At 36.0% G+C, this 13,431-nt stretch overlaps 1 protein-coding gene and 1 non-coding gene across 2 annotated transcripts; one reads left to right on the forward strand and one right to left on the reverse strand.

The window, feature by feature from the left end:
* Positions 1 to 194: 194 nt before the first annotated feature.
* On the reverse strand, positions 195 to 11,594 carry LOC116294452 (polyunsaturated fatty acid 5-lipoxygenase). Its single transcript, XM_031702044.2, has 15 exons — positions 10,590 to 11,594; positions 10,254 to 10,298; positions 9,055 to 9,180; positions 8,611 to 8,708; positions 8,221 to 8,353; positions 7,675 to 7,770; positions 5,978 to 6,074; positions 5,381 to 5,498; positions 5,067 to 5,159; positions 4,613 to 4,673; positions 4,248 to 4,353; positions 3,609 to 3,694; positions 3,335 to 3,508; positions 2,678 to 2,841; positions 195 to 2,441 (listed from the first exon to the last, which is right to left on the reverse strand). The coding sequence occupies exons 1-15, from the start codon at positions 11,082 to 11,084 to the stop codon at positions 2,327 to 2,329; spliced, it is 2,007 nt and encodes a 668-aa protein (XP_031557904.1). The 5' UTR covers positions 11,085 to 11,594; the 3' UTR covers positions 195 to 2,326.
* A 1,633-nt stretch (positions 11,595 to 13,227) lies between these two features.
* LOC148912293 (U12 minor spliceosomal RNA) lies at positions 13,228 to 13,381 on the forward strand. Its single transcript, XR_016119353.1, has one exon. It is a non-coding gene; the product is annotated as a U12 minor spliceosomal RNA (small nuclear RNA).
* Positions 13,382 to 13,431: the final 50 nt, after the last annotated feature.

Below are 13,431 nucleotides of genomic sequence, written 5' to 3' on the forward strand. Positions count from 1 at the left end.
CTTCGCCTCGTGAAACATCGCCGTCTCGGGATCACGAAACATCACATTGTTTCTCTCGGTCCCAGTCAATAAATGTTTAAAAATATATAACCAATTGAAGCGAGGAGTTTACACCTGCTGGGTACTCAAAACGCCGTCCATGACAGCCCTAGAGCTATCCTAGTATCAGAGTATACAAGATTAGGCGACAACAATGAAAGCCAAAAGACTTTTTATTATATATCGGAGAGTATAGTTTAAAATATTCGAGCACTCCAGCAAAGAGTATACAAGCAGTTACAACTGTGCTTGAATTGGTAATAAATAATAATACTAATAACACATAAATACATTGATTTCCAACCGCCTAGACCACGTGCACAGCAGAGCGTATTTATTATGATAACACATCTACAAAAAAAATTTCTCAATCTGTACACTTTCATCAAATAACCGTGGTAATTAACAATTATTTGCCGAAGGCGAAGCGAATATAGGTAAATATTCACAATAATCATATTGAGTCTGAAGTGAATAATTGTTTTAGTACAATTTTAGATTTGAATATCAGAGAAAGACGAAATTCTTTTGCAAACCTCATAATCACCGCTCGAGCAGTGAATATGGTCTCAGAATCACTGGTCTCTCGACCAATCACAGCGCGAAAAACTATACTCAAGTCTAATGCTCATCAATTTTTCTCGTACGGTGGAAGTTTCGGATCTTTCTTGGTGTCGCAAGGCACCATGAAGAAAATAGAAAAATAGCCAAGGATGATGAATTTGGAGCTAAACAATATCCTGCAAAACAAAAGCCCTAACCCAGAATACAATAAAGCTTGCTACACCAAGAAAGACCCGTATTCCCTATTTCATGAAAGTGTAATTTACTCTGAATCTGAATTGCTTTCCAAAAGTGAAAGACTGTTTTGTCGAGCTTCTCGTTATTTCATTGTTTTTTATAAAAATATTTTGTTCTTTTCAAATTACGTTTATTTGTATTGCGTTCTAATTATCCCACGATCACTTATTCAACTGTCAACTAATTTAATTCGTAGCAACTCTTTACTGGACACGTTTAAATCATAGTAAATAGCGTATGGTGTAAGACAGTCGATAGATTAACAAACAACCAAAAGCATTTACAGGCGGTATACAAAAAGCATACAAATGACAGTAAATATTCTTACTCAAGCTAAGTAGTACCGATAGCGGATTCAGTATGTTTTACCGACTAAACTTACTGGTATGATGTCATGAGGAACCTACCACTCTTGACCAGTATTGGATCCTGATGTCACGTGCTGGATTGGTCCAAGATAGACCAATGAGCATACTGCAAGTCCATGCTTCTGTTCGTTTTACAAAACGCACTGCATCCGCCCTTGAATACTACTTTATATTATTAACTTTCTATTAATTTCATTGGTAGATAGCATCTTCAATATAGACGAAGAGCCATCTAGTGGAATCTATTCGATAAATTATTATTATTTAACAATTATTTGCCGAAGGCGAAGTGAATATCGGGGAATGTTTACTGAACTGCGAGTCCTTGTGCGGCGAGGTAAAAATTCTTCATATTCACTGAGTCTGAGGTGAATAATTGCATTAGTATCATTTTAGACTTGAATATCAGAGAAAAGGCGAAATCAGTTCAAGATTTAAAAAAACGTTTTCTTATTACTTCTGCTCTTGTTTACGAAACCTCATAATCACCACTCGAGCAGTCATTATCGTCTCTCATAATCACCACTCGAGCAGTGATTATCGTCTCTTATAATCACTGGTTGCCCGACCAATCACAGCGCGCGAAACTCTATATTCAAGTCTCAAATTATGCTAATTATTTATTTAACATAAGCCGTGTTCTAATTCATTATTTTTAGTAGAAGTATCATTAATAATATTATTACTTACTAGGAGAGTACATTAGAGTTGCAAACCATATATAAGTGAAATAGTGAAGTGGTTTTCGAAAACCCGTGAAACAAGTACTAGCGTATTTAGCAGTAATACACTTCATTATTATGATTTCATTGATTATTCTTGTCGTATACCGGAATACAGCATGAAGTCTATCACTATATGTAACATACACACTAATACGCTTTAACACAAGTGATTTGATAGTAACTAAGAGTAATTGTTTCACGGGTTTATGACCACTCTAATAACTAATAATACAAAATAGCAAAATAGCTTGAAACAATATTTGAAAACAAAAAATACGTGTGTAGTGCTATTTAGCTTTTGTGCTATTTCACGGATATAGTTGTTTGCACTCTACTCTAATATAAAATGATACTAGTATTAGATGGTTACACGGGGTAGTTCATTTCGATGGCTTAGATGCTAATAGCGTTAGGTACTTCCTTGGGAGTAAGGTAAGGATACGGAAAAGGCCTCTTCTTGTTTCTCTCTTCAAGGAGTTGATCGATTTCAGCGAGTCTTCTGCGGAAACTACAAAACAAAAAGTAAAGAATTCTCATTGAATAAACATCAAGACAACAGTGACAATATTTCTTCAGTACCAAAGCTACTGACTTTGAATAAAGCAACTGGTAAGCTAAAAACTTTATTAAAACAAATAATAAAGGCTGAAGACTGATCATCCCAATTATTTATTGCAATAATTATCCATTACTAAAGATTCAAAAAAATAATTTTTTATCACCAAAAGTTCTTATTATTCTTACTTTTCAACAGCTTTGACTCCTATAGGGTCGTATTGATATTGGACCTCGAAGTCAGCCAGAGCGTTAGTGCCACGATCGCTAAGTATCTTTGTCACCAACATGATGTCAAGAGTCATGTCCTTCAGAGGAAGATGATCAATGATGTCTTGCTCTGTTAGTTCCTCCTAAAAAACAAATGGTTATACGACGTTAATGCTTGGAAGGGTGTCGTATGTGGGAAGAGTCTCTTGTAGGTTTTCTCATGTGCTTTCAGGACTTTTTCTTCGGGTTTTTTCTCCCGAAAAATAAACTTTTAAATTTCAAACGAGATTTATTAGAAGTAGAGGCACTCAGCAAAGCAGAGCTAAGGTCCATCCTCAACCTTCCAAAGGATATAGTTGGTTTGTCATCAATTCCAAAAGTATAAAATAACATGACATATAAATGGCCAATATGTTGATTGATACAATAAAAGAAACAACAAAACGTTGCGCCGGTCTTAACCAGCATATGTGTCAGGTAGCTACCGAGAGGCTAGCGATATTTAATCCGATCAAGATTAACTTTATATTATATAAGATGTATACACGCAAAAGTTATAGAGACCAGGACGGTAAAACCAGACTTCAATAATAATAATTGGATAGATAAAATCTCATTTGATTGTAGAGTGATTACCTTGCTTGTAGGAGGCTTGCCCCTAAGGAATGCTGGGTAATTTGGTGGGAATGCATACTCGTCATACTGAGCAAAGTTAGCAGCAGCATGACCAACGCTGTTGATAAAGATGATGCTTGTGACGGTCTTGATGAGATCTTCAAGTTCTGTGAACTTACCATCACCAAATACGCCCTGGAATAGCGATAACAGCAATTTTACAGTCCTTCATTAGAAAGGGTGAACCCGTTAGTGAAGTATTTTCTGCAATAATAACTGAGAAATACCATCTTACCAGCATCCCAAGTCCATCATTCTTATCAGCAAGCATGTGACCCCAGTTCTGGATTTCATAATCGTTAATTAACTTGTCTGGCGTATCTGTCAAAAACATCAGAAATGAGTGCATGAGTAAATGGATGAGAATGAATCGGGTGGATCGTGGATAGATGATTGAATGGATGGAACGCGGTTAATAAACCTTGCTACTTCCCATCTGCTACGTTCGCGATAAATACAAACGCTTTATGAAAAACTTAGAAAACCTAGTTAAATGGTTGGATGGATGGGTGGATAAATGGATGGGTGGGTGAATAGAAGGAAGGATGGAAGCATGGATAGATGGATGGATGAATGAGAGGTTTGGAGGATGGATGAGTCGGCTGCTGGATGAATGGATGGATGGATGAGAGGTTTGGAGGATGAATGGATGAGTGAGTGCATGGATGGATGAATGAGAGGTATGGAGGATGAATAAATGAGTGAGTAGATGGATGGGTGGATGGATGAGTGGGCGTAGATGAATGGATGGATGGATGGATGAGGGGCTTGGAGGATGAATGGGTGCATGGATGAACAGGGATTGCGAAGCTAGAGAGATTTAGGTTGGTTGGTTGGAGGGGGTGAATGAAAACAAAAAGATGAATTGCATTACCGTAATGTCCTTGCAGAACTTCCCGCACGTAATCCCAAATAGCTTGATGAATCAAAAGAGCATCATCTCTGTATGGATAGTTAGGCAAGGCTTGGGTGTCATCAACCTGACAATCAAACCATTCAAACAGTCACTTAAAAATCCAAGGCATCTGCACCGTCCGCACAATTAGTTATTGTAGAAGAACCAAGCAATTACATTCCTTACAAACCAAAAGCTTGGCATCTTGAGTAATAATAAAACAATCAATGAGTTTGGGATAGACTCATGTCGGAACACATTGTGTTAGGTTAATAGATATTCTCTATATCTCATTTAGACAGGTATTTACTAGATGTTCATAAGCTTTTCTGTTAGTTACTTACACCTCTTTCTTCAAGCTCTGCTGGTAACCACCCCTCAACATTCATGTGCCAACTTTGCCAGCTGTAAAACACAAAATTAATGCTGCTTATGTACTATCATTAATTTTATCCTGTTTTGGGTTTATGTATATCAAAACAGGAAATATGATTGAGGATAGAATTAAATAGACATTTTGAACAAGGGACCCCAGAAGAATCAACTCCAAAGGCAGGGGATTTGACCATTATTTTTAATCTAAGAAGAATGCAATAATGTAGTCTGAAATTAACTCTCAAGAAACAAGAATGTCTAGTACATAATTATTGCATACTACCATTTTTCGTTTTCTTGTTTTCTTAAGATTCTGTCATAAAATCGTTAGATTCCTTAATCCCTACCACACTTTCTCTTAAAGGGAGGGGAGGGAGGGGGGTATTGGGGCATGCATACTGGGTTCTTTGGACACTGTCTTACCAGGATCCACAAAGCTGAAGGAGAGCCTGGGCACCAGTTGTCATGCAGACATCAATCCATCCTTCAGGAGAAACAAGTTTGGCCAATGCAAGTCTGCAAGAATTCACAAAAGAACAATCAACATGTAAGCTACTTCTGTATTAAACTCTAATGAAATGACAAGAAGGAATTCAAGAATGGACTGACTGACTTCAAATGCATGCCATCAAAATAGAAAGAATTTCTTTTCTCAATTGTCAAGCTAGTGATTTGGAGTGACACCCCTAGCTGAATGAACATCTTACTACTAGTAGCAGGTTTAAGATTATACTAACGAGTTTATAGCCAACAGGTATAGGAAGTGAGGAGCCAACAGCCTGAACACTGGGTGGGATGGAGATAACTGTCTGTGTGTCCCAACACATACTGTCTCGGCCACCAGATGGGTAAAACCTGCAATGGAAAAATATCAACTTCTAGTTAGGATCAGGCATTCCACTACTGGCTGAGAACCTGTGAAAATCCTGTGAAAAACCTGTGAAAACACAGGTAACATCAAAATGACCTGTTAAAAAACCCGTGAATTTTACACGGCCGATTTCATGTTGATTCTTGGAAAAATCAGTATTATATTAATTCCCTTGTTCTGAAGTTTGAACAACAAGTGATTATACCAACCAACCAAGACCACCCAGACCAATTTTCATAAATTTTTGAAACCTGTGAAAAAACCTGTGAACATTTTAAACCTGTGTGGGAAAAACCTGTGAATTTTATTTTCCGTGGAGAAACCTTTGAAAAACCTGTGAAATTGGACATGATAAAAATACAGAGATATTTTTCACAGGTTTTTCACAGGTTCTCAGCCAGTAGTGTTCAGTAGCTTGATGCTACAATAAATTTAAAAAAATATATATAGGTGACTGGCTTACCAAGGTGAGTGCAAGACTGGTGATATGCTGCATCAGCATTGTTATAGTACATTTTGGCTAACATCCAGGTGTATGGTGGATCACTTGGCAAAAATACCTAAAAAAAAACAATTATGCAGGTCTTTGGTGTGTAGCTAGGCTCTCACATGATACAGGAAAAGTATCAATTAAGACGGGCACTGCTAAACAGCGAAACACCGAAACAAAACACCGGAGCGAAACACCGGAGCGAAACACCGGAGCGAAACACCGGAACGAAACAGAGACAAATTCGTGATATTACAAATATCATGCAATAAAAAAAGAAAAGAAAAGAAAATACACGATAGTACAATGATACAAAAGCGATAAAACTTAGCTTTATGCCCGTGCTTTATGATCTGTAATCCGTATCGATCGTTTATTACCTTTTATAAACAATGTCGTTTCGCTGTCTATCAATGCAATTCTCTCTCGAATTTGAAGGATTCCAATGGATCTTTTAATAAAACAAGCATTAGTCTTAACTGCTTCTGTCTCTAGTATCTACACCAAAAAAATTGTGAAGGAAAGCTAAAGCCCTCGGGCGACACCATGTTTATTTAAACAAAAGCACAGGAAGCCCCAAAGGAAACCCAACAATTTCGGGGCCTAAAAAGGCACATTTCTAATCCCTAAAAAATCCGAAAAGTTTTGTACATGATCCTTTTTAGACAATGAAACTCGGATCTCCAAGCCCAAAATTAGCTAAAATGTGATCCCTGAGCCCCAAAATAACGGCGATCATTGATCGTATATACTTCGTTTTACTTACTAATCTGATAAAGTACTACAATAAGCATTTTTTTATTAGCATTGTACAGAGTCGCTATAGGTAATGGTAACTTGCGAAAACAACCTTAAGCTTTCCATCTTCTTGTCTATCATTATTTAAAACACTAATAATCACCACCTGCAGTTTAGGAAATGATATTTTATGACAGATTCCTTTATCAAAATGTTGGGTCTCCTTTGTCAAGAGCTGTGCTTCCTGTGCTTTTGTATAAATAAACATGGCGTCGCCCGAGGGCTTTAGCTTTTTTTCACAATTTTTTTGGTGTAAATACTAGAGACAGAAGCAGTTAAGACTAATGCTTGTTTTATTAAAAGATCCATTGGAATCCTTCAAATTCGAGAAAGAATTGCATTGATAGACAGCGAAACGACATTGTTTATAAAAGGTAATAAACGATCGATACGGATCACAGATCATAAAGCATGGGCATGAAGGTAAGCTTTATCGCTTTTGTATCTGTGCACTATCATGTATTTTGATTTCTTTTATTTTTTTATTGCATGACATTTGTAATATCAAGAATTTGTCTCTGTTTCGTTCCGGTGTTTCGCTCCGGTGTTTCGTTTCAGTGTTTTGCTGTTTAGCAGTGCCCAATTAAGACATAATTAGTAAAGCTAATGAAAGGATCAAACTTTAGTAATTTCCCTAATTAGGGAAGCACAGGTGGTGAATGCTGCCACCAGTTTTGTTGGTTCTAGTCCTGTGCTTTGAAAGTTTTTTTCTCTGGAGTTTCCGGTTTTTACTCCCTCCACAAATCCATCAATAGGCTGCCTTTCAATTGGTTGAAAAACCTTTTAGGCATTAAGCCATCCACCCCAGGAGTGGTAAATGCATTAGCTCTTGATCGATTATTTGGTATCTCTACCCTTTCCTTGGTACTCACTGGATTATCATCGTGAGGTTCTTGGAAGAGTTGAATAGCAATGGGCATCATCTCTTTGCTGTCATTCACAAAGAAAAGGGCCATAGGCTTGCAGAGCTGAAAACAATTCAATAAATATATTTGACTATGTAGCCTGAAAAACGTTTTTCCTTTCTAAAAGATTATGATTAGATAAATTTTATCACTGAGAGCTATGCTGAACTGGGCATCTCTGCTTAAATATTGTCCATAAATAAATAAATAAATAATTAATAATAAATAAATAAATAAATATAGATGAAGGGAGGCCAGATGGTTGAGTAGTGGTCACTTGTTTCTTTTTTTTATGGAATCTGATCACTGACCACAATCACAATAGAACCTTGCATGTGACATCATGATCAAAGCAGCTCACTCTGGGGTCAAAATAAAAGAATTCCCTTCTCTTGAGAATTGAAATCTTTTATGATGTTAAATTGTTTTGACCCCCAGGTAGGCATTAATACAAGGGCTCTATACAAAAGGGGGTTAAATAAAATCATTGTTGGATATATTAATCAAGCTTACTATTCGGTTGGACTTGCAAACAATGTCAGACAAGATTTTCATGTTGCAAATGTAGACTCTCTTGGCTTGAATGGCTTGATCAAGAGTCAGTTCTTCCAGGAATGGCTCAACCATCTCTGATGTCACCATGAAGCTGGGGGGGGAAACGGAAACCACAAAAAGTCACAAAACCACATGCAAGATACATTTATAGGCAATTTTTGCCAACAGTTTGTATTAACTGACATGTTAACTACATATAGTTAGCATCATTTATTTGTACTTGTGAATTTATTTTAGAATATTTGATAATAATGCATACTACTAAATATAAGTTTTGAATAAACAATTTATGCATGAACAGCTTTTAATGCATCATTAGGTATTGCAACAGAGTACAACAAAATTTACTTTTCAGGTATCTCTTTGCAGAGTCTTATGAAGATTGGGTTACATCCCTGCAGTCTTTGCCTTGCAAATGCTGCATCTTCCTTCCAATTGTAAATTCCCTGGAACAATGGAAAATAAATATATAAATACTTTAATGCATAATTAAATCCAATACATTTAAGTCTATCCACAGACCTAATTGCCATGTTCAGTATCCATTCCCATTCTTCATAGTACTGGGCAACCAACATGTATATAATCCATAATTTCATGTTGACATTATACCCATGCAAGGATCGGATAATATTATTATGAGTTCCTCATTTGTCAGTAAGAGAGAAAAGATGATAGTGATGATTGTACATTCCTAGCTATTGAGCTTCATGTTTTTCATTTCTCCTTGAGATACAAACAATCATGCTATCATAAATCATAAATATCATGAATCTAAGTGTTATTACTTACATATGGTTTCCCCATGCTGCCTTTGTAAACATTGGAAAAATCCTCCAACTTCTCCCATGGGTCTGAGGTGAGCTTAGTCAACTTGCACTTAATCAGCAACTTTAACTTGGTCTGCTGAATGTTCCACTATCAAAAGTTATGAAAATATCATAATTACTCAATAATATGAACAATTCTAGAATGATTTATTCACCAAATTGCAAAGAGGGTAATTGTGGGTTTTTAATAGCTGGCTAAGAATTGGTCTAAGATGAAGATGTTGTGTTTTTCAGTTTCTTTGATAGAAAATGTAAGTCGAGGAGGTAGGTTGGTCAATCCCTGTTTAGGAGGGTTGCAAAAATATTTTCTAGAAAGGATATCATGAAATAGCTTATAAATATTAATTTTGGACATAAGATGGTGAGTAAAAGAGCTATTTTTACATTAAAATTTATGAGCAATTAAAGCCTTCTCATGATTAATGTTGCCAAAATGGGAACAAAAATTGTGGTTTAGAGTGCAAACAATATAACCGTGAAGCTTTAGTAATACTAAATAGCACAATTTCATGCAAATTCCATTGTTTTCTATTGTTTAACTAGCACTATTTTGTACTATTTAGTATTTAGTTTTTCACGGATTTATTGTTTACACTCTATTATGACTGCCAAAATGGAAAAAAATAAATTGTGGTTTCATCCTATAACCTTAACAGCTGTGATGAAGGAATCAGAATAAGTATATGAAGTGCATTAACAATAAAATATGAATATATTTTATTCCCCTATGAGAATAACAATACTTATTTTCAGAGGAATAGTTAGTAATAAAAACAGCCTAAATTTGATGAAGGTTTCTATGACAACTCGTGAATAAACAGTTCTTTATTACATAACTTTTTCATGGAGATTTTTTGAAAGATTAATAAAAAGATATGATTTTAGAGGAAAAATCAACAAACAATATTTAAATATTTTAAATATTTCCTGCAATATCCTACATGTATAGCTAAAAAATGAAACCAATTTAAATGTCAAAATAATATTTGTCTATGTTATGTAACTAGTGTTTTTTTTCTGAGCATCTAAATGGTTTTCCTTCAGAAATCGAAAACAAAGCATAACGGAAAAATATTAGGTCGATTCTATTAAAACCTGTTTAAACATGCAGAACAATGAAAGAACTTTACCCTGTCACTAAATGAAGAGATCAATACCCACCTTATAGTCGTTGCTAAAACTCTCATCTCTTGGGCAACTTTCAATCTATTGCATCAATTTAGATATGTTAGTCAGTAATCTTTACATACCTTCATTAGGGACTGTACTACCTTTTAATAACTGAGGTATAATTATTTAAATCAAAAAATTATATTATAAATTATATATACTATGACACTAGTACAAGATAATTCTTGAAAACGAAACTCTGCATGTTATTTTAGCTTTAAAAGGTAAGAACATTCCGTTTTCCAAACAAAACAAACCTTATACTTATTCTAGTAGCGCAAATAAAGTACTTCAAATTACATAACTCCTAAATGAAAATTCTTGTACCTGTTTTGGGCAACCGGGAGCTTTACGTTTGAGAACGTAAAGTTTTTGCTTTTCTTCCAGTTCAAGCTTCCTTTGTTCGGGATGATCATCAAACTGTGGCAGCATACAATCGTACTTGGTCAAAATTAACTTCCTATCAGCTTTAACCCAACGATTGCATGGAAAAACATCCAGCTCATCCGATCCATTCGAGTTCAAAAGCTGCTTGACTTTGATCCACTCCACGTACCAATCGTCTCCTAAACCTGTTTCGTCACGCCATATTTCGATCTTTTTTAAAGGCCCAAGTGCTGAACCATTAGAAAGCTTAAACTTGTCAATGTTTCCTTTCTCAAAGTCGTCCTTCCAGCGACAATCCAAGTGAAAATCTTTGGTACGGTTACCCTCCTCGTCGACCAACGCACAATACACATTGGCGTCCGTTCCAGCTCCTTTCACGTCTCCAGTTTTGACTATAACCTCATAATCTGGCGGAACACTGCTACAATTTCCCATATTAATTCCTTGCTTTTATACAAGTAGCTATAAGTTTATATTGTCGTTGTCTTAGTCCATCGATTTATGGTAAACTGCTCTTTTCCAAATTGAGTAGGTCGACCAGTGACTGTAGTATATTACTAGCCTTGGCGAGCTAAAATCAACTTTGAAACCTGTCTGGACTTAAAATTGCGTTGCACTAATAGTCGGTTCAATTATTCTTGGTATTAAATAAGATTGCGAGATAAAATCATCTGATCACCTCTTGTTGACAGAGCTCTTTCACCCTAACCTTTGCGTAAAGGAATCCAAGTTAGTTATTTAATGACGTCACGGGATTTAGGGCTATTGTTTATCAAGTAATCGTTGCCCATTCTCGTGCGTGTGTTTATGAAAGAGTAGTTCCGCTCCCAAAATTTAATGTTTGCTATTTAGAAAAAACATAGCAACGGATAAAACAACAAACAATTTATTCACAATCAATGGCAAGAAGATAAAAAAGTAGATAGTGCCTTTGGCAACGAAGGCACTTGACTTTTTAAAATGTCATTTTGAAGGAGTCATCTTTTTTATTTTAAACCATTATAACCGATAATTAGCTTTGCACTCAAAGGACGAGATGTAAAATAAAACTTTTAAGATATATAAGATTCTGAAGATTCTCTAAACAGAACGAAAGATAAGGTCCATCAAACTAAAAAGAAAATGAAATACGTCTAAAAATATTCGGTTAAAAACATACAGGAAAAGGAGTGTCCTAAGTGAGATCTGTCATTTTATCTTTTTTTGTCCAAAGTATCCCAAGAACGCAGGATATACTTATAGACCCCTCTTGCAGGATATTCCCAATGCAGCCCGATTCAGCAGAGAGGAAAAAAAACAATAGAATGTTACTTTCACGAGAGCTGAAATTCATAGTTTTTGTCTGACTCGTGAACGGCTCTGCATAAGAACTACTATGACCGGTCTAATAAAAATTACTGAGTTTGTACAACGTGATCGTTCCTGGCTTCTAGCGTGGAACTTTTTTTCTTTTTTTAACGAAACAGTTAAAATCATTCGCCAAAGGCAAAGTAGATAACGGGGAATGTTTACCGAGATGCGAGTCTTCGATGGAGAGAGTTTTTCTTCTTTTTTGCAGCGGCACAAATCGACAAACAAGCGTGAGTAGACTTCTGGCTCACGTGGTACAGAAATATCAATCGCTCTTATATTTCTGTAGAATATTTCTTGTGGAATTTCCTTAAGAGCATGTACCGCATTCCCCCCCCCCCCCCCCCCCCCCCCCCTTCTCAGATCCCTCACTGAAGTGCTTCACTGTCAGTCCTCATTGTCATTGTCTTGATTCCACTGAAAATGAAGGGTTTGTCAATAAAGAACCTAAAGCCAAGAATGTTTGCTATTGACCGGCTCTCTTTTTGCTCTTTCTATGGGTTGTCGTTGTCAGGTTTTGTTGCTGGTTGAGCCAGAGTTAATAGAGGGATTAACTCTGGTTGAGCTAAAAGCATTCTAACAGCATTAAATCAAAACGTCAAGAAAAAGATTAAAAGTAAGAACACAGAACCATCTTTTGTTTGTCGGGCGATGAAGTGTTAGTTTTGAAAGACTGTTTAATCAAGGTCATCTATTGTTAAAGCTTTCAAAAAAAAAGGAATAGCATTTTCTTTCCATTAACCTTGGATTTGATCGACCTTTTTGTAAACCGCATTTTAGAAAATAATTTTTTGAATGCAAATTCTTAGATTCTATTCTGACTGACGACAGTTTTATAGACGTGCTTTGTGATTTATCGTTTGTATTGTATTGAGTGACCACGAATCATGATGAGTCACAAGCACAACTATAGCAACATGCAATTATCAATATCGCCACTTTTTATCACTATAGCATTGCCTCTTCGCATCTTTTACAATATACTTCGTAAATCAGTTTACATTATTAACACTCAACATTATGCGCATGCGCACAAAATACGGCTACTAGATTTCTGTTCATATGTCCACCCGGGTGGCTGTGAAATCAATCTTTATTGATAAAAACTCTCTGAAATACCTAATTATGCGTGTAAATTCTCAAAGAGTTGAATTTAAAGAGACAAACTACATCCCACATGTCCTATAGTAACGAAGAGATAGAAAGGTTTCAAGCCTCTATCTATTCTTTGCCTTAAACTAATGAGTAAGGAAAATAACAATCTGGGCGACGCCAGATTTTTACGAAAAGATTCGTTACTCAATTTTTGAAGGGATAGAGGTTGCCCTAGAGTGACCCGCTTACTTCTGCGGGATGCTCTTGTTGTTAGCGACCTCCATCCACCCAATACAAAGTGAAAATGTAAATGAACTTATTAGCAACATTTACGTTA

The sequence above is a fragment of the Actinia tenebrosa genome, unplaced genomic scaffold (genome assembly GCF_029948245.1).
Source record: "Actinia tenebrosa isolate PJP-AT-01 unplaced genomic scaffold, QUT_ActTen_1.0 PGA_scaffold11__36_contigs__length_13525064, whole genome shotgun sequence".
NCBI lineage: Eukaryota > Metazoa > Cnidaria > Anthozoa > Actiniaria > Actiniidae > Actinia > Actinia tenebrosa.

Coding starts and splice junctions, on each gene's coding strand:
- LOC116294452 (XM_031702044.2), bottom strand. CDS start 11,084: ATGGGAAATTGTAGCAGTGTTCCGCCAGATTATGAGGTTATAGTCAAA. Junction 8,354..8,610: donor TGCAAAGAGATACCTGAAAA/GTAAATTTTGTT, acceptor TTCCCCCCCCAG/CTTCATGGTGACATCAGAGA. Junction 3,509..3,608: donor ATGATGGACTTGGGATGCTG/GTAAGATGGTAT, acceptor TCGCTATTCCAG/GGCGTATTTGGTGATGGTAA.